The 27,783-nt window shown below is 34.3% G+C and overlaps 1 protein-coding gene across 6 annotated transcripts; it reads left to right on the top strand.

The window, feature by feature from the left end:
* The first annotated feature begins 26 nt into the window (after positions 1-26).
* LOC100373520 (uncharacterized) lies at positions 27-27,525 on the top strand. 6 transcript variants are annotated; one of them, XM_085492434.1, is made up of 15 exons: positions 27-256; positions 3,057-3,142; positions 4,907-5,030; positions 6,143-6,169; positions 7,912-8,012; positions 8,964-9,055; positions 9,628-9,760; positions 14,089-14,170; positions 14,823-15,032; positions 15,299-15,362; positions 16,238-16,484; positions 17,511-17,640; positions 18,539-18,683; positions 20,162-20,245; positions 26,825-27,525. In XM_085492434.1, exons 1-15 carry the CDS (start codon positions 141-143, stop codon positions 26,969-26,971), a joined length of 1,788 nt encoding a protein of 595 aa, XP_085348560.1. In that variant the 5' UTR covers positions 27-140; the 3' UTR covers positions 26,972-27,525. The 6 variants fall into 6 exon arrangements, with proteins under 6 accessions (XP_085348560.1, XP_085348559.1, XP_002736294.1 ...); XM_085492433.1 differs by having other exon boundaries at positions 3,033-3,142; positions 7,915-8,012; XM_002736248.4 differs by having other exon boundaries at positions 3,033-3,142.
* Positions 27,526-27,783: the final 258 nt, after the last annotated feature.

Raw genomic sequence — 27,783 nt, 5'->3', positions numbered from 1 at the left:
GGATGAATCAAGAGTAACGAAACAAGAAACAAACATACAGAGGTCAAACAAGCAAATTGTTGTTACTCAGCCGAAAACACCTCTGCCAGATGGGAAACGTTTTTGAGGCAATTTCTTCTATCTTCTACTATGGATGAAACATGTTTGTCCTGTCGTATATTTGCCGTCTTTTTATTTTCGACCAAAATCGTCACCAAGTCGAGACGGTAAATTGTTCAACTTCAGAACCGCCGATCGTCTACGGGCCTATAACAAGGTAAGACGTACGGATGTCTTCCTTATTTCTGTACAGTCTGACTGTGATTCAACTACGCAGATGGCGTGGACCAGAATGATATCATGAATGATGTCATATGACTGTTCGAAATTTAACGACGATCTCAAATGAAAGTCGATATTATATTAGTTATTAATATATAATAATAATTCTAGTGTATTATAATTGAAATATGTTAATATATAAATATTGTCAAGGATGTATAAAATGCGGGTATGTATACAGGTTGTACAAAAAATGTATGATGTGAGATGAAGATCTCATGCGAATTAGAGAAATCACGTGAATCTCGAGATAATAACAAAATCGTCAAACCTTCAATTCTGGAAATTCTCATGTAAATTAGTGAGTCTGTGAAAGAACTGATTAGTGTTCATTTCTGATCGTTTTTGATAGTATCCTTGTGTATTTGGAAAGCGTATACCGATACAACATGTCTTTTGTGTGTTTGGATACAGCAATTAATAATCTAATCATCTGTTATGCAATTGAACCTTACCAAGTTATAATTACATGTTGTGATGATATTCATTACCAATACACCATGCATGGTATATGAGGTAGCTTTCAAATACTTACAAAGCATGAGTATTCACCTTTTCATGAAATCTTCATCACATCTCATCGTTATGAAAGTTACATACCCTTTATATCATACAATAATGTATTCTCACAGCTGTCATGCATTATTGAAGTGTTCACCATATTTGTAGGGTGACACAATCGATAATTTTAATAATAATGGTACATGTTGGTTGAAGTGTTTCTTAAATGGGGAAGTCTGGACAAACAACATAAGGTTTCCATATGAAAGAGCTCCATAAATACTGGAGAATGCAATTTATTTCTCAAGTTATACATTTAGATGCAATAATTTTCTTAATTTTTCACAACAGTGGTTATGATGTCATACTTTACCCATAATCCTTTGCAGGAGAATCAATATGATGGACTACATAATACTGATGAAAAGTTGAATATCTAGAGAATGTAAAGTGATATAAAAAACTAAATTGCATTCTCCAACATTTGTGGAGCTCTTTCATCTGAGATCGTTATGTATGTAGGATGTAGACATCATCTATTGTGGTTTCTATAACTATAAACCCACTGAATAAAAGCTCGCAGACAAAACAGATTGATGTTTCTTAATGTCGTGATAAATGAAAACTTGTAACTGTGGTTTCATTGTTCAATATTGCAACTGTAAATTGACTTGGGCAGTTTGGGAGCTGTTATTATCGCTTAGAAGCACATCTCCAATAGAAGTGCTTTTAAACAAACAGTTATATTAATTTTATAATACATGTAATAATAATAATAATGAATTTATTGCATCCTTAGAAATAATTTCCATTGGTTGACAGCAATAAAATGTTAGTAATAAAGTACAATACATATAAAATTAAAGTAAAAGTAAAATGTTAGTTATTGTTATTATTAGTATTCACCAACTTGTCTTATTAGTACGTCTTCTCTTGAACTCATAATATATTTAAATATCTGGTCATCATTTTTCAATTCTTCTGGAATATTGATATTATTAAATAACTTTTGTTTTTCCGTTTGGTACCTAAGACATTCCATGAAGAAATGTTCTTCATTTTCAATTTTGATCTGAGAACATTGCTTACAGATTCTGTCTTCTAAAGGTATTTTGGGTTGGGTATGTCTACCCTTCTCAGTTTCTAATACATGTTTCAGTATATTTACGTATACTGAGGTTATTCGGATATGACTTATTTTGATCATAGTCGCTCCTCAGTCATATATTGAGTAGGTTCACATGCTTTTATTAGAACAATACTACCGGTATATTCCAAATAACAGATAATTGTACATTTCTCTATGACTCATTAATATCAAACATGACACAAAATCACACACACTTGAATGTGCAGTTGTAGTTTCTTCTAACTGAGGTAGATTTAATTTTAATTGTGGAATAGAGATAACAATCCTGTATCATTTTAGACCTGTAGGCATTTGGATTATTTTTATTTAAGTTGTCAAATACATTATAGAAAAATATATACAAATTGTACTAATATTAAAGTGGGGAAAATTATTAGCATTCAAAGATTTAATTCTTATTCCATGAGGTCGGAATATTTTATCTGAGACAGGTGGTTTGTAAAATACCACAGGGATAGAATGTTAATATGATTAAGAAATAGTAATTTTTTTTCTTATACAGTACACCATTAAAATAAAATATCTGTCAATTTTGACCAAAACCACAAATTTTCAAGTGACTGTTTTAAAATTTAAGTTTTGAATGTTATATATTTTGTCATGTTGGTGCAATATTTTGCACATTATCATTTATTTTTCTATAATATGGTTATTAACTTTCGACCAAAAATTAAATTTTGTTGAGTGAAAGGATTAAATAAATAACAAAGAATAAATAAAAATTGAAGGTACCTGAACTGGTTTCTATAGAAACAATGACCAGTAACCTACAACAGAGGCCATTTTGGATTGCAAAATGCAAACAAAATTCTGGTATGCAAAGGTTTTTCTTCAGAATTTAAAACAGCTAATCAAAAAGAATAATTATGCATAGTTTCATAATTTGCATTAAGTGTGTTTTGTGTTATACTATTTTAACATGAAGATACTAAATTTAGTGAGATGAGTAGAATGTATTTCATTTTACATAAATATTTAGGCTAAAATTAGCTCATTTTTGAACAATAACCTCAAGAAATTTCTGTTTTAAATAAATTATTCACCTTTATTTTGTCAACAGAGAACTATTTTCTGTGTTTGACAGATTCAGAGGGGAGTGTGGCGAATTAGATCCAGCCGATGTCGTGAGAACTTTGCATGTTATTGACTTGTTTCCATTAAAATCACAAAGTAAGTCATTAATACTAAAATTCACATGGACGTGTCACTCAGTTAGCCAATTGCTAGCCCAATAAAATCTGGTTTGGACTGGTTCAAACTAGTACTATTATTAACCACTTTTAAGGTGCATTCTGGGATGGTAATTTTAGATTTACTGGACAGGTGTTTATTATGGGACATAATTTGACAGTGTTAAGATATGCAAATTGTGGAAAATGCATTGTAAATCATGAATATTAAAATTTCATTTATTTTTATTGCGTCTAAATTTGTATTTAATTTCATTAATCCAACAATGCGTGAATTCATAAAGATTCATAATTTTGAATCAAAAATAAGCAAATCATTAAATTTTTCCAGATTTTTATTTTCATGACGTCAAATACAGTACCGTAGTTCAAAAACACCATTACAGCCTTTCTGAGAATAACTTGAACAGTCAGTTAACAAGGTGACTCGTAACTGTGCAAAACACTTCGACATTTACATTGTTTTAGACATAATGTTGTCGCTTGACAGATGGCATGCTGTGTGTGATTTCATAGGGTGATCATCATTATGATTTGCATATGTGTACATTGTACATATTCAATATCTATATCATATTTTTCATTTCTTATTTATCTACATTGTATGTAATTCAAGAAATATAAAAACCCTCCAAAAATAACCTGTTCATATGTTCTGATTATTTATACTTTTCATTTTCAAAAACTGCACTTTGCGCTCATGTAGTATGATAATTGAATGATCTAAACTGAGCGTGTGTCAATATAAAGGTGCAATAACATTTTGCTAAAATGACTGTTTGATTAAAGGAAAAGTCAAGGCTAACAACATATTACCCTCAGATAAAAGAGCTTGGCAAATGTAAGAACATGCAATTTACAGTTTTTTATATCACTTTTCATTCTCTAAATATTCAACTTTTCTTCAATTTATGTAGTCCGCCGTCTTGATTTTTCAGCAAAGTATGAAATCATTTTCTCAATTTCTGACAACAGATTCTATGATGTCATATTTTACTCAGAATCCTTTGCCTCAGAATCTAGAATCAAGATGGCTAACTGCATAATACTGATTAAAAGTTGAATATCTAGAGAATGAAAAGTTATATAAAAAAAACTGTAAATTGCATTCTCATACATTTGTGGAGCTTTTTCTTGAGAGGTCATTATGTTCTTTGGCTTGACTTTTCCTTTAATTCTCAGAGTGGCTATAAACTATAAAAGAAGATACCTGAGAAGAGTATCTTTAAACAATGTAGTAGTGTGAACCAGCATGTTTTCCCATTTAATATATTAATGAAGAAACAAGTGTATTACTATATTTTATTTCCAAAGTGTACAACTTTTCACTAGTAGTGCTCTAGTTTAAACGTTACTTTGCTTATAATGTATAGGACTTCATAATTATATGCTGTTTACACTTACCAGACAATTTGGTCCCAAACAAATTTCAGAGTTTTTTTATTAACATTTAACCTGCGGAAAACCTCCACAGCAAACATGAACGGGATAAAATTACGTCAGCTGGTACTGTGTTAAAGAAAATTTCATTAATTTTGAAGCATGTGATACATGCACTAACCAAAATGACTTGTGATATCTTAATACATGATGTATATTCTCTAGATGTTCAGATGAATACTAGTAATATGGAACATTTCTGAAAATTTAATTATTGTGAAAATGAACATCAGAAATTGCTAAATGTGGGAAACGTCATTTGCATGCATGTGTTTTGCATATAATGGCAGTCTGTCTCTTGCAGTACGTCATTTACTGGAGTCTGTCAAGCAGTGTCATGCTTCAGAAAACAAGCGTAAAACGTCCCTCACATTTGGAGTGTTTTGCGTTTTAGTGAAAGAGTTAAGAGAGTGTCAGTATACAGTAAAGTAAGTGATAAAAACAGGGTTTATTTATAAAAATATGCACTTTCGATATATATAAAATATATTAGTTGGTGTTGAACTTGAAATTACCGATTATAAAATGTTGTCAAGAGTGTGAGTCACTTCAATATAAACTTTATTCATATGGGAAGGCATATATGTTACCAAAATGTTCAATTTGCTTGTGTTGCAAGCCTCCACCCTAATATATAATATAATGTAAATTGGTTTGGGTACTGTACCACTTCAGCACACCACATTAAATCAGGGCTAACACAATAGACCATTTCCCCGTTCACTGCGAGAATCACGTGTTATGCGTGAAATAGAATGTAAAAACAGGACAAACAAAGGTCATCACACCGTAGTGGCGTCAAACATCGCGTGGGATTCGACAAAAGCAAAAATATTTTGGGGATATTTCCATGCTGTACACATTTGATGATAGACAATTTCGATTAAGTGAGGGTATTCAAAAGCAATATTTCTCTGTCGAAGATTGGCTGGTTGATGTAAGCTACGAAATAAAGAAATTCGTTTGATTTTTGTGGCAGACAATCGACATGCGTTTTTCACGTATCTCGCGAGATCTCGCAGTTGAACGGAAAATCACCTATTGCAACGTGTCATAAGGTAACCCATTGCAATCCTGCCTGAGATAGCTATACATAATAGATAACAGTCTAGCTCACGACAATCTTGGGTTTGCTGACACAAATACTGTAAAATCTGTATTAAAAGCTGCAGCTTCTATTAAAATGGTACAAGGGGTGCAGCTTCAATTAATTAAAGCATCTACACATATGAGAAGCGATGAATTTTTGGTTCTCATTCATTAAAATATGAGTAAGACTTCTATTAGGGATGCAGCTTCTAATACAGATTTGATGGTGATTTATTTGATGGTTATGGTATGATTTTGTTGTATGTATGATATAGGTGAACCATGGGCTAACTAACACAATTACTGTTCAATGTAGTTTTTGAAAAGAAGGAAAGCAAACTAATTGGGTATCATTTTGCCTTCTTTGCACTAGTTATTTTTTTTTAAATTCTTATTTTTCTTTCTTTAATGGAATATTTTATCTCTTTCTTTTTTGATATTCTCATTACAGATCACATAAAATGGGATGTGTTCATGGGTAAGTGGAACTATAGTTCATACATATTAGCTTACATGTACATTCACAGTTTTACTTCAGATTTCAAAATTTAAAGCTACACAACCGTTTAGTAGAATAGGAATATGTATTTTACATATTTTTTGTTTCCATGACATCCATAATAGACTCAACATGGTGTGACAACTGTAGAACTTCAATATTCAACTTAAACCTACTTGAATAAGCGTTTTTGATATGTGCACATACCGTACTTCCCCGAGCATATAAGCCCCTCCCTGAGTATAAGCCCACCCCTCTGTATTTAGACATTTAACAAGTTGAGGGCATCCCCGAGTATAGGCCCATGGTGTTTTTACCGGGCATCAACGACATTTATTAAAATATGCGTATAAAAAGTGTATTTCATAGCATAATAATCGTGAGTGGTACAATAGTTTGGTTCCTGCTTTCACGAGAAAACAAGCAACAATTTCAGGCCGGCGAACGTACGGAACATGGTTCGCACATTTTCTATTCTGTTATTTACTCAAGATGAACCCTGATGTTGCAATACTGAAGTAATCCATATTTCTTTTGAGTAGTAGTTTTAGAAACGCCAAAAATGTGATCGTCAAGTCGTTAAACCTGGTCATTGAACATTGTTTTACTTTTCCCGAATAATCGTGTCCATTGAGAATGGGATGTGATCGAGTAAACTATTCTTCGACATGACTGGCGACTGTGAAAAGTTTAAATACTTCTTCCACCCTCAGTTCACGTTTCGAAAATTGCTAATCAACAGCTTTAGGGAAAAAAATCACCGTTTTTTGTCGAAATCAGATCGCATTTTAACATTGCGGTAATTCACTTCCGCATTGCGTTGAAAAAATTACTTCATCAATAATCGGAAAACTTCGTCTGTACAACACAACATTTTGATTGGTTAACGAAAGACATGACCTGTTAGGTCAAAGGAAGTTGTTCAGGTCAAGTCATGATGCAAAACACCATTGCGTAAATTGCTTTGTATCGAGAGTTTGCGTACGATCGAAAACATTCCACAACAAAGATAATGAGATCTTGCCTTCGACTGTTTCCCACAGTCCTTACCCATTTTTGCACCATAAATTCAGACGGTATGTAAACCATATTGTAATAAAATGTGTGTATTTTTATGAACATGTTTGTTTCTTCATTGTAAAAGTGTCGTTGAAATCAAAGAGACTGGTGCTGTGAACGAAAAATGTAATTTGAATAATTTTTCGTACTTGGGAAGATGGTTACAATTTTAAACCCCTCAAAAAATTATCTTTTCTGAAGTGGTCCTTGAGTATAAGCCCACCCCCTAATTTTCCCGATTTTACATGTTCAGGCCCCTTGGCTTATACTCGGGGAAGTATGGTATATGTACCCTGTAAATAACTGTTTCTTTCTATTTTTGTCAGTCTTAGACTTTTTGTTCTGGTAAGGTTCATCTCAATGAGAAGCATACTTGAACAAAAGTTTGCATTTACTGTAAATATTTTAAATATAATTATTTTGAGCATGAAATGTCACGATAATTTTTGAAAAAGAATTCAGTGAAAATAACCGAAAATTTAAAACAAATTAATCCTAATTTGAGCAGCAACAACATTTATCGGTTAAGCACATGTGTATGTAATGACAACAAATTTAACTGTTTTTTTATCAACTTAGTTGAAAACTTTCACAAACTTTATAGTTTAGTTCACCAAATTGTTGAGTATTTGTACTAAGAATTCATATTGTTAATTTTACAGTAGACAAACACATGTAAATCCTAATGTACAACGAACGAAGACTAAAAGTAGTTGTCATCTCAATGGAGCTGCTAAAAGTCCTCTTATCTTGAACTTTGACGGTAAATATTCTAATTTAAAGCAAGGGAGTCGTCACCTGCACATGTGTCACATGGATATCGCGTGTTATTTTTTACAAACAAGCATCTACCCATGAGCCTTTGCATTTTTGTTATCGTTGCTTGGGACTCGTTTCCTGTGCATGCGCAGGCGACGACCCTCCCATATTTATTCATCGCAGACGTTTCTCTGTAACACAATAATATCGCCAAGTTTCAGCTGTCTCAAAATTAGCTTAGGTCATTTTGTCCAAAATGGAAACAGTTTACAGTTAATTTAACAAAAAACACTGAGGTCCTTTGTCAGAATTGATCAACAAACTTTAGATCATTTTGAGAAATATCAGCAAATAGTTACCTGCATATTTTTTCCCATATTTTTGCATACATTTTTATTAGGTCTTGGTGTATTCAAATGGTAAAGGTTTTCTGCACTTTTTTCTTATATTCCTCAATATTTCTGGAAATGAACCTTAATTTTGGATCCAACAGACACAATTTCCCGTTTTTTCACCAAAATAAATTGGCTATTTTTGTCCCAATCTTCTGAAAGAAAGTGCAGACTATAAACAGGACTTGTTTTGAATTTGTGATGAATAGAGGGAACTGGTGGTGAAAAGGTTAAACTAGTGCTGACAATTTAAAAGTACTAAGAAGGCTGAACATAAAATTTTCATCAAATAAATAAATAAAAGAAAAAATAACAAGTAAAGTTACTGTGGTTTCCCTGTAAACTCCACGTTGGTGGCCATTTTGAATTTCATAATACTGTATTCAAAATACAACAACTGATGTTCATAATTCAAAAACTAAGTTTTTTAATCTTATTTTGAATGTGCAGTAAACTTAACTAGCCATGACCATCCTTAGATCATCTGTGAAAACATGAATTGTAAAACATACATGTAAATATATGGGCAAGGTTAAGATGTTTTTACTATGTTTTGTTTTCAGTGTTCCTTGGAGGAGCATGCAATCCCACAACATGGAGGAAGGACGTAGCTATTCCAATCTTAAAACAATATGGAATTACATTTTACAACCCGGTGAGTAACAAGCATAAGTTAATAATGAATGGTTAAACAGAAATAGATTTATAAGTTGTTGTCCTATTTTGTAATATATATTAAAGATTAATTTTAATTGTTCTATGGAGTGTTGCAGTTACACTGACATACATTTGACAAGCGCACAAAAGAAGAACAATTTAGTGTTCTTTTTTAATATTGGAAATTTAATTAATCATCTAGCACAGTATGTCAGTAAGAATTTTTTTTAAATACCTCATATTTTTTGTTTGATTTTTTTTTAATAATCCTTTTTTCTATCAATTTCTCAATGAGTTATTAAAGTGTTAATGAAAATTGATTTAACCTTTTCACCACCAGACTTTCTCGTCCCAATTTGTCTGCACTTTTTTCTTATATTTGGTGCCAACAGACAAAATTTGAGTCAATTTTCAGTTTTTTAATAAAACAATATGGCTATTTTTGTCCCAATCTTCTGAAGGAAAGTACACACTTTAAACAGAACGATTTTGTGAATTTCTGATGAAAAACAGGGAACTGGTGGTGAAAAGGTTAACAATTCATTTATGCTTTATGTTGTCTTTTTACAGCAAGTGCATGAATGGAGTTCAGAACTGATAGAGATTGAGGAACAAGCCAAGCAATCTGCTAAGCTGTTATTGTTTGTTCTTGATGAGAAAACAAGAGGCATAGCATCTATGGTGGAAGCTGCTTTCCTGTCTGGTAATAAGTGATTACATATCTTATGGGTATACCCAGCTGCATATGTAGAAAAAAAATTGATTAGAAATGGGTGGGGTGAGATGAAAATGTTGCTGTAACCTTTTTTTGCGTTTTACATGTATGTATGGAATACATATATGTGTGAGTTGTTTTTTCTGTAATTTTTTCTGTAGAATTTTGTTTTCAAAAGATTTCGCTGTGGAAGTTTTGTTATCAAAATTTTCCGATCCCCCAAGTTTTTAATGGTCAACTCCTTATATGATTCGATTGTTGAATTCATGTTCAGTTTTAATTATTAGTTTTATAATAGTTTTTAGTTTTATAATGCATTCTGTTACATTCAGAGAACTGAATAGTTCAGTCGGTAATTTGTATTGAACACATGGGACTTTCTGTGTGTCTTGCAAGTTTATGTACACGCTAGGGGAATACCCCCAGGATTAATTATATTCATGTTACTGAGTTGACATATCAATGTGTAATTGTAAATATGTGTGTCATTCGGAAAGGGATATCGGTACTACTAGTATGCCATACTCTGCATGTACATGGGATTTACTGTACATTGTCTTCACTTGTGGAGGTAAATAGAGATCTCCATGTTGTACTTTACATGACATTTACCCCAGTATTTATCGTACTACAGCTGTATGTATGAAAAGAGATATATATGTATCGTGCTGTATGTGCGTACATGGGCCTTGCTGTACTCCATACATGGGCCTTGCTGTACTCTGTACATGGCTTTCCTGTACTCTGTACATGGGCTTTCCTGTACTCTGTACATGGCTTTCCTGTACTCTGTACATGGCTTTCCTGTACTCTGTACATGGGCCTTGCTGTACTCTGTACATGGCTTTCCTGTACTCTGTACATGGGCTTTGCTGTACTCTGTACATGGGCCTTGCTGTACTCTGTACATGGCTTTCCTGTACTCTGTACATGGCTTTCCTGTACTCTGTACATGGGCTTTGCTGTACTCTGTACATGGGCCTTGCTGTACTCTGTACATGGGCTTTGCTGTACTCTGTACATGGGCCTTGCTGTACTCTGTACATGGCTTTCCTGTACTCTGTACATGGGCTTTGCTGTACTCTGTACATGGGCCTTGCTGTACTCTGTACATGGCTTTCCTGTACTCTGTACATGGCTTTCCTGTACTCTGTACATGGGCTTTGCTGTACTCTGTACATGGGCCTTGCTGTACTCTGTACATGGGCTTTGCTGTACTCTGTACATGGGCCTTGCTGTACTCTGTACATGGCTTTCCTGTACTCTGTACATGGGCTTTGCTGTACTCTGTACATGGGCCTTGCTGTACTCTGTACATGGCTTTCCTGTACTCTGTACATGGCTTTCCTGTACTCTGTACATGGGCTTTGCTGTACTCTGTACATGGGCCTTGCTGTACTCTGTACATGGGCTTTGCTGTACTCTGTACATGGGCCTTGCTGTACTCTGTACATGGGCTTTGCTGTACTCTGTACATGGGCCTTGCTGTACTCTGTACATGGGCTTTGCTGTACTCTGTACATGGGCTTTGCTGTACTCTGTACATGGCTTTCCTGTACTCTGTACATGGGCTTTGCTGTACTCTGTACATGGGCCTTGCTGTACTCTGTACATGGCTTTCCTGTACTCTGTACATGGGCTTTGCTGTACTCTGTACATGGCTTTCCTGTACTCTGTACATGGCTTTCCTGTACTCTGTACATGGGCTTTGCTGTACTCTGTACATGGGCCTTGCTGTACTCTGTACATGGGCTTTGCTGTACTCTGTACATGGGCCTTGCTGTACTCTGTACATGGCTTTCCTGTACTCTGTACATGGGCTTTGCTGTACTCTGTACATGGGCCTTGCTGTACTCTGTACATGGCTTTCCTGTACTCTGTACATGGCTTTCCTGTACTCTGTACATGGGCTTTGCTGTACTCTGTACATGGGCCTTGCTGTACTCTGTACATGGGCTTTGCTGTACTCTGTACATGGGCCTTGCTGTACTCTGTACATGGGCTTTGCTGTACTCTGTACATGGGCTTTGCTGTACTCTGTACATGGGCTTTGCTGTACTCTGTACATGGCTTTCCTGTACTCTGTACATGGCTTTCCTGTACTCTGTACATGGGCCTTGCTGTACTCTGTACATGGCTTTCCTGTACTCTGTACATGGGCTTTGCTGTACTCTGTACATGGCTTTCCTGTACTCTGTACATGGCTTTCCTGTACTCTGTACATGGCTTTCCTGTACTCTGTACATGGGCTTTGCTGTACTCTGTAAACATGTCTAGATAGGTATAAACTGTACTCTATTTACCGGTAGATAATACATAATATACATTGTACTATGATTTCATTTGTTTTTTGACAAAAAAATGTTAAGTGACAAGCCATTGGCCTATCTTTTAATTCAGGGCAATGGCACCTTCAAACTATCAAAATGTTCTATCCTAGCTGTACCTCTCCTGCCTTTTGGCATTTTCCTTATCATTCGTACTTTAACTTTAGTATCTCAATCGGTGTCCAACAATGGCTGGTCTTGATAAACTATGATAGTCAAAATGCTCTTCTAAATGATTTATTCTTATATAGGTCAGGTCATTGACCATTTTATAACCAGATACCAATAAATGTTTAATTTATTGATCATAAATATGTTGCTGACATTTGGCCTATTTAAATCAGACAATCAATATTTCCATAGTTATAAAAAAAAATTTTTTTTTTTTTTACCCAGCATGAAATTTTTTAAATACTGTCACTGTATTAAATTAAAGGGTCAGTTTAAAGTGACAGCAAACTGGGTCCAGTTTGAAATGTTTACATCTATCACTTAGCCTCAGTACTCAATGCCCTACAAAAGGTTATAATATCCAAATGACAAAGTACAATCTTAACTGCTTATCTTAATCTTAATAAAAATACTGTAGCTACAAGTCATATCAGATGAACCGTGGTAATGTAAATTTTTAACTCCAATAAACTAACAGTGTACTGGTAGTCATGGTTACACTTACAGTTAGTTTGAAGGACACCATCCCACCGTAGACTGCCAGAGAAACTTGAGAAGTCAAAATCACAAGAGCAGTCATTAATTAAAAGCTTTCTTTTCTAAATTTACAATTAAAGTGATTATGTTGAAGACGAGCAACAATTTCTAATGCCTTGTCGGTTCTACAACAAGCAGAGAAATATTATATAGCATTGAACTTTTTTTCAATGCAGAACAAATCAAAATACCATTTTCGAACAATCCCAAATAGATATGAATCGATACTGGGCCGTACTAACATAACAGTATGTCTACCATTGTTTTGAACTCAAAGTTCCCAAACTATTAATTCGGGTTTCTTTCCTTCCAGGAGCCATTTCTCAGACATGCAATGACCAATTTCTCTCCAACTAGATACAAAGTCAATAGAAATGGCCTACTGGCAGTCATTTGGACTCAAACATGCTAACATATATTTAAATCTTAACACTCAAATATGTCTAGCTCCATTTCTCAGAGATGACTTAATTTGCCAATTTTAGTCAAACAAGATGAGTTAACAGTACTTACTGGGTTTTTCTGTTAGCAGGTACATGTTGAAATTGTAGATAAACCTATTGCATTGTGTTGTTCATTGGCTCAAACATGACTCTCATTCGACCCCAACCACATGTACATACAGAGATAATCTCCTGTCACTAAGTGGGAAGAGTAATAGTTTGGTTTCTGATAAAATGTTGCCATGTAAACCTAGCAATAGTGACGAATGTCAAAGATTATGTTGGAGAATGTAATTTAAAAATAAGGCCAGACTTTTATTATTCCTTGTTTTGCAAACCCGCCGAAAATGAAATAAAAATATAATTTTATTTCAGCGGAATTTCCTGTGCCCGCCATCTTGTAAGCGTAAAAAAATGATAACAAAATATTATTTTTATCTTCATTTTTTACCGCCCGCCGCATAACAAATCCAAGTTGCATTTTTGTGGGAGTATCATGATCAAAGTACCGAAGTCTCGTGCAGATGAGAAACAAGGTTATACATGGAATAAAATTTTATTTCATTTCTTCTCTCTGATCAATGATCTCACTTACAATTCTTTGAGAATCACACAAATCTAATGGAAAAAAAAGAATTATTTTTATTTTTTTCCCGCCCTCCTCAAAAAAAATTGTCTCATAAAAACTCGCGAAACAAGGAATAAAAAAAGTCTTGCCTAAAGTATATATAAATCTATAAAATTCAAGAAAAATCTATAGAACTCTATGGAAGTTTTTCGTAAGGGAATTTACGCTGACTTGTACACAATTTTACTAAACCAGGATTGCATGTTTCAGGTGTAGGACGTACATTATTTGTGGTGATACAAGGTGTTCCACTGACTGGTGATGACCTAGAGGGAGAGGTTATAACTGAAAGGTAAGTACATTGAATATCATTTGAAGATACAGCCAGACAATTAATGTAAAGTTGTATGAATGTCAAAAAGGCTAAAACTGTGTCTAGGCTGTGTTTTTTTTAAATCATAGTATGTGACCATACTATGTTGAGTGCTGCCAGAATCTCATCCAAATTGTGTGCTTTACACACTTTAATTACACCAATCATACACCCATCTTGCACCATTGTTACACTATCTTACACCTATCATACACCCATCTTACACCCATATTTTCCTATCATACACCCATCTCATGCTCATATTACACCTACATTTGTATTGTACACCTATCATACACCCATCTCACACCCATATTCGTCTATCGTAAACCCATCTCATGCTCATATTACACCTACATTTGTATTGTACACCTATCATACACCCATCCATTGCCCATATTCGCCTATTATACACCCATCTCATGCCCATATTACACCTATCATATACCCATCTCGCACCCAAATTCGCCTATTGTACACCAATCTCATGCCCATATTACACCTATCATTGCATCATCATTATACCCATTGTACACCCATCTGTGTCTTGACATCTGTGCATGACTATTTGGAAAAGTGTATTTAAATTTGATATTTTGACCAAATTGTGTAATAATTTATTTTTTTCCAGCGAATTTGAAGACTTGGAAAGGGGTCAAGCTTTTTTATGTGATTTAGTGGAAAGACAAGGATTTCCAGTGTTTGATGATATTCCCACAGCTCTGCAGTGTGTCAATAAAGTTTTAAAACAAGGTGTACAAGTAGAAGACTTAACACTGAGTGATGGTGCACAAGTAGTCAACCAGAAACATGCTCATTGTAGACCTGGAGACCGGTTAATGTAAGTAACTCTACATTACACATCCTGCAAGACATACTGGCTTTTTACATGCCATGTATGATGATGACTTGTTTTTTAACCTATTTTTAGCCAAAATTTTTGGTGCAACATTTTTCATATTTAAAAAAAAAAATTCTATAGTTTATAGTTAATTTTTTAACAAAGTACATTTTGTAATTGGGAGTATAAAAATGTGTGATCAAAAATGTATGCATGTCCAAGGAGCAAAAATTGACACTATTTCACTGAATCTTGTTTTGTTGCAGAGCCTTGAAGGAAACGTTTCAGATGTATGATCAGGATAAAAATGGTCACCTACACGTAGAAGATGTAAGTTTTCTGTAAAAGGATTAATTATTCACTGGGTTTTAATTTTGCTTATTTCGCTGACTGGAAAATGCGCTAAATTAAAACCCAGTGAATATGTAAAATTTAGCATAGGACACATTATCGAAATTATAAAACCATGAATTTAAAACCCACTGAATATGCCTGGAATGGTAAATTAGTCATTTTGCAGTATTAGTTTGTATTATGACAATGTACACATTTTATTGTTGGAGTTGGAGCTTACATTTTGGCACTGAGCATTGCAGCAGACGTGTGATCTGTGACTTCTTTGTAATATCAGAGAGTAGTTTTTGTTGTTTTGAATTATTTGTAAAATCTATATTTTAGAAATAGGTTAAAAATGAAATAATGCTAATGTGTTCTATAGTAACACTTTGAATGCAAAATTCTACTTTTGATACTTTTCACAATATTAACCTGCAAGTAGCTTAAAGCGGGAGGGTTGTCACCTGCGCACGCGTGGGTATTGAGTCACAAGTGATGATAACAACACACGCTAAGAATGCAAAGGCTCATGGGTAGATGCTTGTTTGTAAACATGCTATGGCCACCTGACGTATGCATACATGTATGTGACAACTCCCCCGCTTTAATTAGGAGTTATGCTCATATGAGCTAAAATTAACAATTATGAAAGAAATTACAGAAATATTCATAAAAATGTGTGAAATCTTGCATCCACATTTTGATCACAATAAATGGGTGCTCAATGGGTTAAAAAGAATTTTTCATAATATTAGACCAATTTTTTTTCAAAATATAGTTTTGTACTACAATGTTAATTAACAGTCAAATAAACAGTTATATAAATAATTTAAACCTATCTCATAATTTTCTTCAAAATATTTTTGCAGTTGTTCCTTGCTGTTAAAACAGCCACAGGGCGTGATGATCTGACTCCATCCGACTTTGACTGCATACAGAAGAAATGCAATTGCTCTATTAAAGAGCATGAAAACATTCCAAGTGTTAACAGCCTCACATTCGATGAGTTCTGTTGCTTAGTAACAGAGTACAGCCATGTTTGGCCATCAAAACATGGTCGGGGTTGTTTAGCATATTATTTGAAGGGACTCCAAGAATCATCAAGAGACTTGTGCAGTAAGTATTATATATTTTGTGGCATCATTTTATCATTTCATTTTTGCAGTCTGTGTAATATTCAAACTAATGAACTATGAAGTATTGCTCCTTCTGGCAATGTGATCAACAAAACCACTGTTTATTTCATCTCAAAAATCAAAACATTTCTCTGTGTCAAAATTCTTTTTGGAAACATTTTTTTTAATTTATTTTTACATCATTTTGGCAACAACCTCACCAATTACTCGCCTTTCCTCAAGTTGTGACATGCCCTTTCTGACGAACTAACACACACACACACCGACCAGAAACAAATCATTGTTTTTGTCTTTGTCTTTGTCTTGCATATCCATGGCACAGAGAATTCTCATGTCAAAACCTTTCATATATAACAGTACCCACATTAAAGCAAAAATTCACACATTCAACTGTTCTGTCATAGTTCTGTTTTCTGGTGGATTATATTACCAGTACCAACATCACGTGTACTGGTACTATGCTTTTACTATACACAGTTCAATGTGCTCACAGTCATATAAGTCTAGTACTTTATTGTCAGAAATAACATTTACAGGTAACTTGTCCAAGCTCAACGCACAATTTTGACAATTGTTTTAATTTACTAATTTGCCTGTAAATGCGTAAATGCCTTTTAGCAGATATCTAAAAAAGTGGCCGATATCAGTATATAAACATTTCTTGTTGTGCGGGGCTTTTCCTACACATATGCAATGTCCGCCTGCACAGTGTTGTTCTGTTCGCACATTCCTCCCTCCACAACACTGTGCGGTAATTCTATTCATAACCGTGTATGTCACGTGGTTGCGCAATAAAAAGTTTACCGACCAATAGAAAGCTTTGTTACTGACTGTCTCATTTCATTTATTACAAAATGGTAAAAACACAAAACACACCAAATGACATGTTTTTTCATCATCTCCATGTTATCTCAAAAAACTATTCAAATATGTTAAATCTAATCATTTATTTGTACACGCTCATTATTACTGTAAATTAAACCTTCCTTTTTATTTTTGATTTTAGATTGGTTTTTTAGTTGGCGATTTAACGACGATGTTAATGAAGTTGTTTCGTTAATGAAAAGGGATATCTTTCTCGGTGGAAGTTGTTCATCAAGTCGATGGAGAGAAGATATAGCTATTCCACTTTTAAGGTTTGGACTCATGTAACTACTGTTGTATACTGTGCTGAATGCACACATTTATTTGTAATTTGGGTCACTCAAACAAGCATAGAAGGCTTACTCAAAACCAGTCTATAACACTATTTCTGATTGGTTGGTTCATACAGGACTTGCATAGTCAAGTGTAGTTTTGAAGTATGTACACGTTTGGCTGTAAATTAGAGATTCCAATCTCTGATTTTACGTAGAGTGGAAAACACGGAATGTGAAAACTATGGAAACATGGAAAGTAAAAAATACACCATTGGTTGATTCAAGCTTGTTTTTTATGCAAGACTTGAAATATATATATATTGAAACTGAAAAACATGCATGTTTATTAACATTCATTTATTATTAACATTAGTTTCTAATATATGACAGTATTTTTTACTTTCCATGTCTCCATAGTTTTCACATTCCAGGTTTTCCACTCTACGCTGATTTTAACTAGAATTGTACCTTACCACTTACCTCATTTCTTGTGAAGTGAAGCACCGAAAGTAGGGGTGGGAAAAATCATTTGAGGTACAGGACCTGCAAATTTCTATGGTGAACTGCCAAGATTACAATTCCTACTAGTCCTTCAATCCTGTAATTCACAATGAGTAATATACATTGACAGCCAATAAAACTAAGTTGAAAATGGTCGTGAAAATTTTGTTGATTTTTTTTCCCCTCAAATAATGTACCTATTTATCCCTATAAATGAACAGTCTTTATACCCAAAGATATAAGAATGGTTGTTCGCTGTTATTAAATATATGCATGATTGGGCAACATTGTCACAGTTGATCTCAAGTAGTGATCTGTGCATGCCAAATTTGTTGGACGTGATCCTCTTGTTGGTATGACGTCTCTCAATGGCAATATGTTTTATTTCTGACAGGAAAAATGGCATCACATTCTTCAATCCCAGGACCGAACATTGGACAATTAGGTTTATTCCACTTGAACATGAAGCTAAAGAACACTGCATATGTCTGTTATATGTCATAACTAGTGCAACAAGGAGTGTGGGATCTATGGTTGAGGTACATTTAGTTTTCTAAAGTTATTAACATAGCACATTAGATTTATACTCTTTTCATGTGGATGCAGTCTGAAAATAGGAACTGGCCTTAGGATATTTCCCCGTTTCTTGGTCATTTCTAGGCCAATGACATTCAAACTTCACACATACATCATACATCTTGGGATACATATGCACATCCATTCGTTTCACCATTCAATTCTAGATGGCTAGAAACATCCATAAAATCATTTCTGCAATTCAAGAACTTGATCTCGTGTATGGATGGATTTTGTTCAAACTAATTTTCATACATACATTGGATATTATGGGACCCAGAGTTATGGGGAAACCAGAATTATAATTGCATATTACAGCGTATGACACGGTGGGAGTGTGTAGAAATTCTCAGCAGTCGGTGGGTTGGTGTGGCTTGTTAGCTATTGTATATATCTGGTAGCATCGCTTATGTGTGGGCTTCGAATACGATGTGGTGAAACGCATTGACGTTGAATGTAACGTAAATTGCAATTGACCTCACTGTGATGACGCATGAGTTGTGAAATATGGAATAAGAGCTTAAAGCATGCACACTACATACACAATATGCTAATAACCTTTCACGAGATTATGACGTAGACATACATGTATCTCATGAATATTATTTGAAAGTGAAATTATTAATAGAAAGCATTTAGTATGAAACGCCGGAATCACGCCTTATTCGGTATTGCCCCTCACTCTGTCTATTGTGGTTATTTGAAGACTGTAAACGCTTTCTATCATACTAAACTGGTCACCACATTTAACAACTGTTTCTGCGTTCTACACTCAAATCTACATGAGCGAAGGTAAGCCTCAATAGGTCTCTATTGTATATAGCGCCACCACTGGCTGCTCCATGCTTCTAGATGCATGTAATTTTTTTTCCAGATTGGGTTAAAGTGGCAGACTAGCGGCCATTTTTTTCAACAAAAGCTTGTTTTGGGGCTATATCTCTGACATACCTTGATCGATCTTGTTCAAAACTTATAGGCACATCATATGCATGTATATGGATGATCAGAATGGCAACCATTTTAATGTTAGAAATTCATCAAAATCAAGCATTTCAGCCATTCAGTACCCGATCTTGTTGCCGATTATTTTGTTTTCATGAATGCTGTTCCAGAAAAGGGTAGCAAGTAAAAATTACCATGATAGAAAAAATGCAAAAATTGTTAAAACTTTACACAATCTTCATGTTTTGTTGAGCTAAAAATTGTATTTAATGAATGACAAAGATTTTTAATTAAAATAAAATGTCTCTGAACTCTTTTTCATAAAAACAATGACTTGTCACAACCAAAGTTCATAATCCAAAAACTAGGTCGGTGACCCAATTTTTTGTGAGACTCTCAAATACATGTAACCATAGTCACAGGGAAGAACATTGTGTCAAACAAAAGTGTTAGCTGCATCTACCCTTAACAGCAATTACACGATTCTTTCTTCATTCAGGCAGCACATTACATTGGCCAAGGAAGGACAGTAGTGCTTTGCATACAAGAAATCCACGAAGAGTCGTTAATTGAAGGGGAGCGAGTAAGTATACTTTTAAAATATCAACATGCAGTTGTATATGATTCTAAATAAGGAAAATTGTAACATAACTGTACATAAACCAAAAAGTTTTTTTTTTATTGCACATTGGATAATTAAATTGGGCCTTATTTAGAACGTAGACATAGAAATGTCTCTGTAACTTGCATACATTGATACAGACTGCCCTGCTCATACTGTAAATACACTTGTAGTCAAGACAGACTTGGCTTAGGCAAAAACAAAAAGAACAAAAAATTGCGCCACCAATGTTCATGTTAATGAATGTTAATACAGATTACTGTACATTAATATGGATTACATTAAGGTAGAGATGCAGGTTTGTGGGCACTTGGGAGTGAAATTTTTTTTTTCCCCTTTTTATTATCCAAAAAGACTTGGCTCTAAACTGTTGAAATTTTGTAGAATTGTGAATAGTGGAACATACTAAAAAAACGATTTTAAAATATAGATAACAGGTGCAAACATTCTCTCTTTTGAATGCTTAGTAAGATTTACCAAAGCTGTACATAAATTATATAAAAAAAACCTGGTGAAAAAAAGAAATGACGGGATCTGCATATTATGCACTGTATTTAACTTTTAACAAAACGATAATACATTTAAATTTGGGACTATTACAGCCATTTTAATTATGAGCATTAGCAAACTTCTTACTGAGTGAATTGTTATGCAAATTAGCAATTATCTCAGCTTCTTTTTAGTGCACATTCCAGAACTTTAAAAAAAAATAGCTCGTAGACGATTTGACCTTTTTGTTTTGAAATTTTCACAAATGATTGACAATGTGTTTATCTTTGTTGGGGCATTGTTTTTAGTTGAATAGTGTTACAGCCATCATACAGACAACTAGCCTGAGTGTTAATTTATTCATAAACTTGAAGTAGTGAAATTGGAGCTGCTGCCCTACAAAATTGACAACTGGTAGACATTTTTCAAGACGGCGCTTTCTTCAAAGTAAACAGATGTACCCATAAACAAATTTTGACAGGAAACAGAAGCATGGTTTAGAAGCTAATTTTGTTTTAAATCACTTTTGACCAAAAAGCACATTTTTGTGCATATTTCAAACTACAGTGTCCATAAAAATAAAATACTAACAAAACTTTAAAATTCATACAATAAGCTTTCCGAAAATCTATAGCTTTGTGGACAAGGGAGGTCATCTTGGTTTCCTAATTAACTAATTAAAATACCTGTCAGGTAAACTGCATCTCTATCTTAATACAGATTACTCTACATTAATACGGATTACATTAATACAGATTACATTAATACAGATTACTGTTCATTAATACAGATTACTCTACATTAATACGGATTACATTAATACAGATTATTGTACATTAATACAGATTACATTAATACAGATTAGTGTTCATAAATACGGATTATATTAACAAGATTATTCTATCAGAATAGTACATAAAGCAACAAATATATTGTATACTGGATCATTAAAATGGTACTGTGACCACAGACATGCACTCTGTAACTTGCATACATTAATGCAGCCTGTGCTACTAATACAATAAATACATTTATAGTCAAGACAGACAAGATTACAACAAAGTGGCTAAGGACCCCTAAAAAAGATCAAAAAACTGCACCACCAACGGCAAACACATTACTACCCCCTGTTTTTATTTGTTTCAAATATATATAAAAAAAATTCTGACATGTGCTGATCAGAAACAGATCTAGCTACTGAATTTAGAAAAAAGTGCTTTTGAAACTACCATATATAGGATTGCAAGAAAAAATATCATTCTGAAAAAAAAAATGATCATTTAAAAACATGTCACACACCGAAAGGTAAACTAAACACCTGGAATGTCTATAAGAATAAGTCGTTGAATAATTTAATTTGTGACAAGTGTCTGAATATTATGGTATTTTTCCTTTATGTCAAAGCCATTGTGGCTTAAATCTATTTTACTCCAGATAGTTAGAAGAAATAACAGCAACCAGTAGTAGAGTTTAAGGTAGCGAGAAGGTTTTGTGACGTTTTTAAATAAAACATTCTCTGTCTGTTGTCTCCTTCAGAACAGTAATTTAGGTTATATATATCAAAAGACTAAGTATAGAGGTGCAAGTTCGCACAAACTGGACAGACATTGTTTACATAATTATCACGTGACATCAAAAATGGCGAACCTTGTAAAAATGACTAAGTACGCGATTGCGAGAGCACACTGCGGAATTTCCTGGTGAAATTTAAGTTATGCATTGTCCGTAATCAAGTCCATTGAAATGCGTCTCCGATAATCAAAAGACCTATTATTCCGATTTCTATGCAGGTTTGTTTTTTTGTCCCCAAATTATTTCATACTTGGCACCTTTAACAGACTATTATTCTGTGACAAAGCATTTTCTTTAAAAACCCAGACATACTTCGCACCATCATTATCTTTTGAACGATAACTGCAAGTTTGAATGTCCTAGTCCGAACGCACTTGATTTGGCGGCGGTCCCAATGAGTCGTTCTCGATCAAAACTTCAACTCGAGAAAAACGCGAAAAACAGTTTTGGTTAATAAAACACTGTAGATTTGCTGCATTATTATAAATATACACTAAAAATGGCCAAACATATTAACCACTGATATCAGAGAACTCATAAAGAGTGTCAGATAATGAATAATTTCAAGCTCGAGCGCGAAAAATGAAGAAAACTGCTGGCATTTGAGTCCGTACTCCAGGAACGTTCGGGTTTTCCATTGTTATGCAAACGAACAACGAGGGATAATCCTCTGACAAACATTACTGTCTCACTGTACACGCTGACAGTTTACAAACAAGCTAATCCTTCAAGTGTCTCAGATAAGACATCTAATAAAACGGTTTTCATTGTGAAACAAAATGGCCGATGTTTGAAAAAAATTGCTGTGTCAGAGTGCGACACTGAGTGGCAGATTTTTCTTTGCCTCGTCTGTCAACGCTTTCTTTCTTTTCTTCGCCATTGCGTTAGAAAAAAAATGTATTAGTAAAATAGAATATTGACTTGGAAAATAAAACGATTTAAAAGAAAGTTGTGCAAAGTTACAGTACTCCTTTCGCACAACCTCCCGCCCGCTTCCGCTTTCCAGTCACCTTTTCTCTCGCTTTTGCGACCGCTTGTTGAATTCGACCGGACAATTTCCGTTTTATTTTCGACCGCGCAAACCCCGAAATATCACCGCCCACCTGCTCGCTCGCGCGCATTTAAAATTCGAACTAACAGAATAATTTCCGAGGTTCACATTGTCTTATAATTGTCTTTCTGGTTTTTATAGATGTTGAACAGCTGACAAAAGTTCAAATACTTTTTGTTTTAACTATATATAACTATATGCACGCAACCTGACCCTTTGACCTCGATTTGGCTTGGACTGAATATTTTATTTTAAACAATATTCTGACGTGAAATACAAAATGTATTTCAACACAAGTACGACAGGGTTGTCTGGGGTTTCTTTCCTGATTGTTGAGTCTTCGCAATGTGTTTTGTATAATTATTGTTGTTTTCCCCCGATGCTGAAGGACCGTAAAGCTAAATGGCAGTTACATGCATGGGCTGAGTGAAAGAAAATATTTCTAAGCCTAAAATAAAACCTAATATTACACCTCTTTGTGTATTTGTTAATTTTACATATGTTTGTCATGACAGTATGTTTGTAAATATCTAGAAAAATCTCGTCTTTCATTGATAATTTCGATTGTTTGTTTGGAATGTCGATCCCCGTTGGTTTCTCCATACTGAGTTTAGGAAGGGCGTCGATCAACACCGTGACAATCAGCCGAGAGAAGACAAACATTAACCGTAATTCATGGAAATCATGTCCGTAATTTGTGGGCTGAAACCCCAAATAATTAATCAACTTCAGCTAGCCATTTCTTACCTTGAAATAAAAAAATAAAAATTCGAAGAGCATCGGGGAAAATATTAATAATCATCCTTATCAATCGCTTGCTTTATTTTATTCGAATCCATGAAGTTCACGATTTTTTTTACATTTGTTGGCAACTTCCGCGCTAAAAATGATTGAAAATGTGGGTGTGGTTATTTTGCAAAGTCCTGTTGATAATACGGACAAATATGGTTCTGTGACCCAGTTCGTGCTCCGATCAGGTGACTCTCAGCCAATCAATGATGTTGTAACAAAGCATATTTGACGATAATTGAAGGGTCGTCGTACAATCCAATCACCGGCGTCGATTCACATAGTTGTTTGTGCTGTGACAGGCTTCAAAATTATTCGCTGAAAAACATATATTTTGACGAACTGATGGAATTTGACCTTAGTTCAAAAAGAAAATACTAGGCTAAGATACATTAGAGCTCACGCGAATCAGTTTTCTCTGCAAGTTGTGAAATAAAGTAAACCAGAGTAGCGTCGATGATTTTCAGCCCTGAAGGACTTTCAATTGTTCATCGACTGGCCACCAAATAGTTATGGCTATAACTAAATTTGACACGTTTTTCATTTAAGCCCAATAAATTATTCATACATGTCAAGCTCTGTTCGATTTTTTCAGGGCATGTGGCCGTTTTTAGTCGAAAATATTTTTTGTGGGAACACTTTTGCGGTACGTATACGATATAGACCGAGCTCATTCAATGATCGTGACTTAATTTTAAAAATTGAATGTCAAATTTTACCAGACGTGGACCGATGTGGATTCGATATCGTTATTTTTGGAATTAATCACTAACATTTCCTCGTTTCTCTGCTCTGTCAAAAGGAGTTACCTAGGCTTTTTTTCACGTAACTGTCTCATTAAAATAAAAATAAAAATATTACATCTAGAACAAGCACCCAAAACACGTAACAAGAAGTCCCAGTTCAGTTGCTTTCACGATACAAGTGTAATACAGCTATTAGATTTGAAGTGTCGTTCAGAATGTAATAATAGTTAATAATAGTTGTATGTTCACACTTTACTATCAAAACCACCATTTCGACCACCCATGTGCCAGTTTTCAGTGTTTGGGCGAGCGGTCAATGTTTTCAATGAGCGAGCGAGCGAAAAAAAAACGCGATTAAAATGCGGTCGGTTTCCGGTCGGACAAGACCGCGTGGTCGGAAATTAAGCGATAAGCGGTCGATGTAAAAGCGGAAGGTTGGACGAAATGAGTACTGTATGACCATGTTTCTCCGACGAAGTCTCGACTGACAATAATGCTGACAATGGACGTTAGATAAACACGCATTGTTTGCAACTGGAAGCTTATCACCCGTTATATCAGAATCGTCAACAACAGAGTATACAGATAAGATGTTATCATTTAATTCCTTCCAAAGATAAACACTATGCAAATATCCACGAAACGGCAGTTGTAGTCTTTTCTGCTAGTGTTTTAAAACACTAATTTGAGCAACGTTATTTCGCAATTTCGATCTTTTGTAAACCTGGGGTGATGTATCAAGGTCTAAAGTAACTGTTTTATCAATTTTTGAAAAATCAAGAAAAAAGTGAAAATTTCCCTTCTCGCTACCTTAAGCAGTTTTTAATTCTTGTTGGACATAGTTTTGGGTACTGTCCACTTGGATTGATTTTTTTTTCACATTTTATACAAAGAAAAGTCATAATGGCTCACATATGTTTTCCAATGTTTTTTGCTTCATTAAACTTTGGCCGACTGATGATAATTTTTGTTCTAAAAAACACCAAAATGGTTTGTGATTTGATTCAAAATGACCGACAGGTTGCCATATTGGTTGTATTTTCATGTGTATTTAACAATTTCTCAGACAGCTCTAACAGATTCAGTTCAAAATAAGTACAAAGACAAGACGTAATGGTATACATATTCATGTTGATTTGTTTTTCATCTTGATTTCTGACCGATGGCCAATTTAGTCTCAAAAAACATGTCATCAGACATGTCATTTTAAATGCCTGATGAGTTACTGTTGCATGTCAGTTTGTTTTGAGATTTTATTAAAAATGATAAACTAGCGGCAAAGTTGGTTTTATTATCATTTCTTTGATGTACTCTCACTGATTTGCTCAAAGTCAGTACAAAGACAAGAATAATCATATTATGTTTCAACATTTCATATTGTGTAATTTTACTGATTTCTACTCTGTAGTGTCATAAATAGCTACGTATTGAGTTGTGTGTGTGTTACTTATTGATTTGTACATGTGCAGACCAGACGAAGTTCTGACTAATTACACACATACACATAAAAAGCCTACAAAATTAAATTCACTACGTTCAATTACCCACCATAGACTCCGGTCAGTCAAAATGACTATTTTGAACTGTAGGCATTAATCTGCGATTCAGCCAGTGATGGAGAGAGAAATCTAGGTCAGGGGAAGCCCCATGACCTCAAGATTTTCCTTCACATAACGAACCATGTGACCTCCTTAGCTACTTCTGTTTTTCTCCGCCCCGTGTAGGTGGTTTGATAAAAACGATGCGTTTTAGTCATCCAGATTTTTCCATGTCTGGGTTTTAATTCTTGTTCCACCTGAAATGCATTTACATGGTATTATCATAATTTTACGCAAGTATATAGCTCAGTATTACATATTAAAAAAATATACACAAAAAACTTATATTTTGCAGTTATCAAAACGTGCTTTGAGAGATTACAACAGAGGCAGAAAGTATTTGGAAGATGTTGCCAATCGTAGTAAAGTGCCAATCTTCAATGATGTACTGGAGTCTGTGCAGTGCGCTGTTCAATTGATGAAGTCTGAAAAATGTTCTTGAATTGTTTACTCTCATTAAACATTTGTCAGTACCAGAACTTACAATATTTAAATTATCATGTGGTAAAATTGTGTCAGCTGACCAGCATTAACCAATCAGGTAATAGAGCTTGGTATCAGCTGATCGGCATAAACCAATCTGGCAACAGAACTTGGTGTCAGCTGACAAGCATCAACCAATCAGGTAACAGAACTTGGTGTCAGCTGACCAGTATCAACCAATATAAATAAAGATGTACATCACTTTGACACATGGATATTCAAAACCGTAAATATTTGTTACTATATTTTTTATGCTGTAAATAGTTTATTTACCATTTTTTATATATATATATACTATGCTTTGTACATATTATGGACAGGAGTTTTTGTTTCTTTTGTATATAAATAGTATTTAAGATGCAATTCTAGTAGCTTGTCAATATTGTTGGAGCCAGTGCAGTAAAATGTCTAAATGTATGTTTTGTGCCTTCTTGAAATTTAAAAGTGATTTTAACACAAATTTCTTTTTAAGATACGATTTAAGCTGAAATAAAATTACAACATTTTAAGCGATGAATATCAACTATTTTCAGGTCAACGAGCTGTGTGCATATATTGTTACTTTAGGCCAAAAAAAAAATTGTTTTGTTGCCCTCAGCGACTGACCGAAAAATATCAGGTCGCATTTTTTTTTGTTAATAGGCCCAAATACTAAAATGTGAAAAAGTGTTTCCTCTAAAAATTAAGGATCCCGGACTGTTTGATCCCCAGAGTAGCTGTAAGTGGCGACTTTGAACCTCGGGTTGATCTGTATTTCTCTGACATGTTCCG

This window comes from Saccoglossus kowalevskii, chromosome 17, assembly GCF_978046115.1.
Source record: "Saccoglossus kowalevskii chromosome 17, keSacKowa6.1, whole genome shotgun sequence".
In the NCBI taxonomy this organism is placed as follows: domain Eukaryota; kingdom Metazoa; phylum Hemichordata; class Enteropneusta; family Harrimaniidae; genus Saccoglossus; species Saccoglossus kowalevskii.
This window is presented reverse-complemented; position numbering and strand designations above follow the sequence as displayed.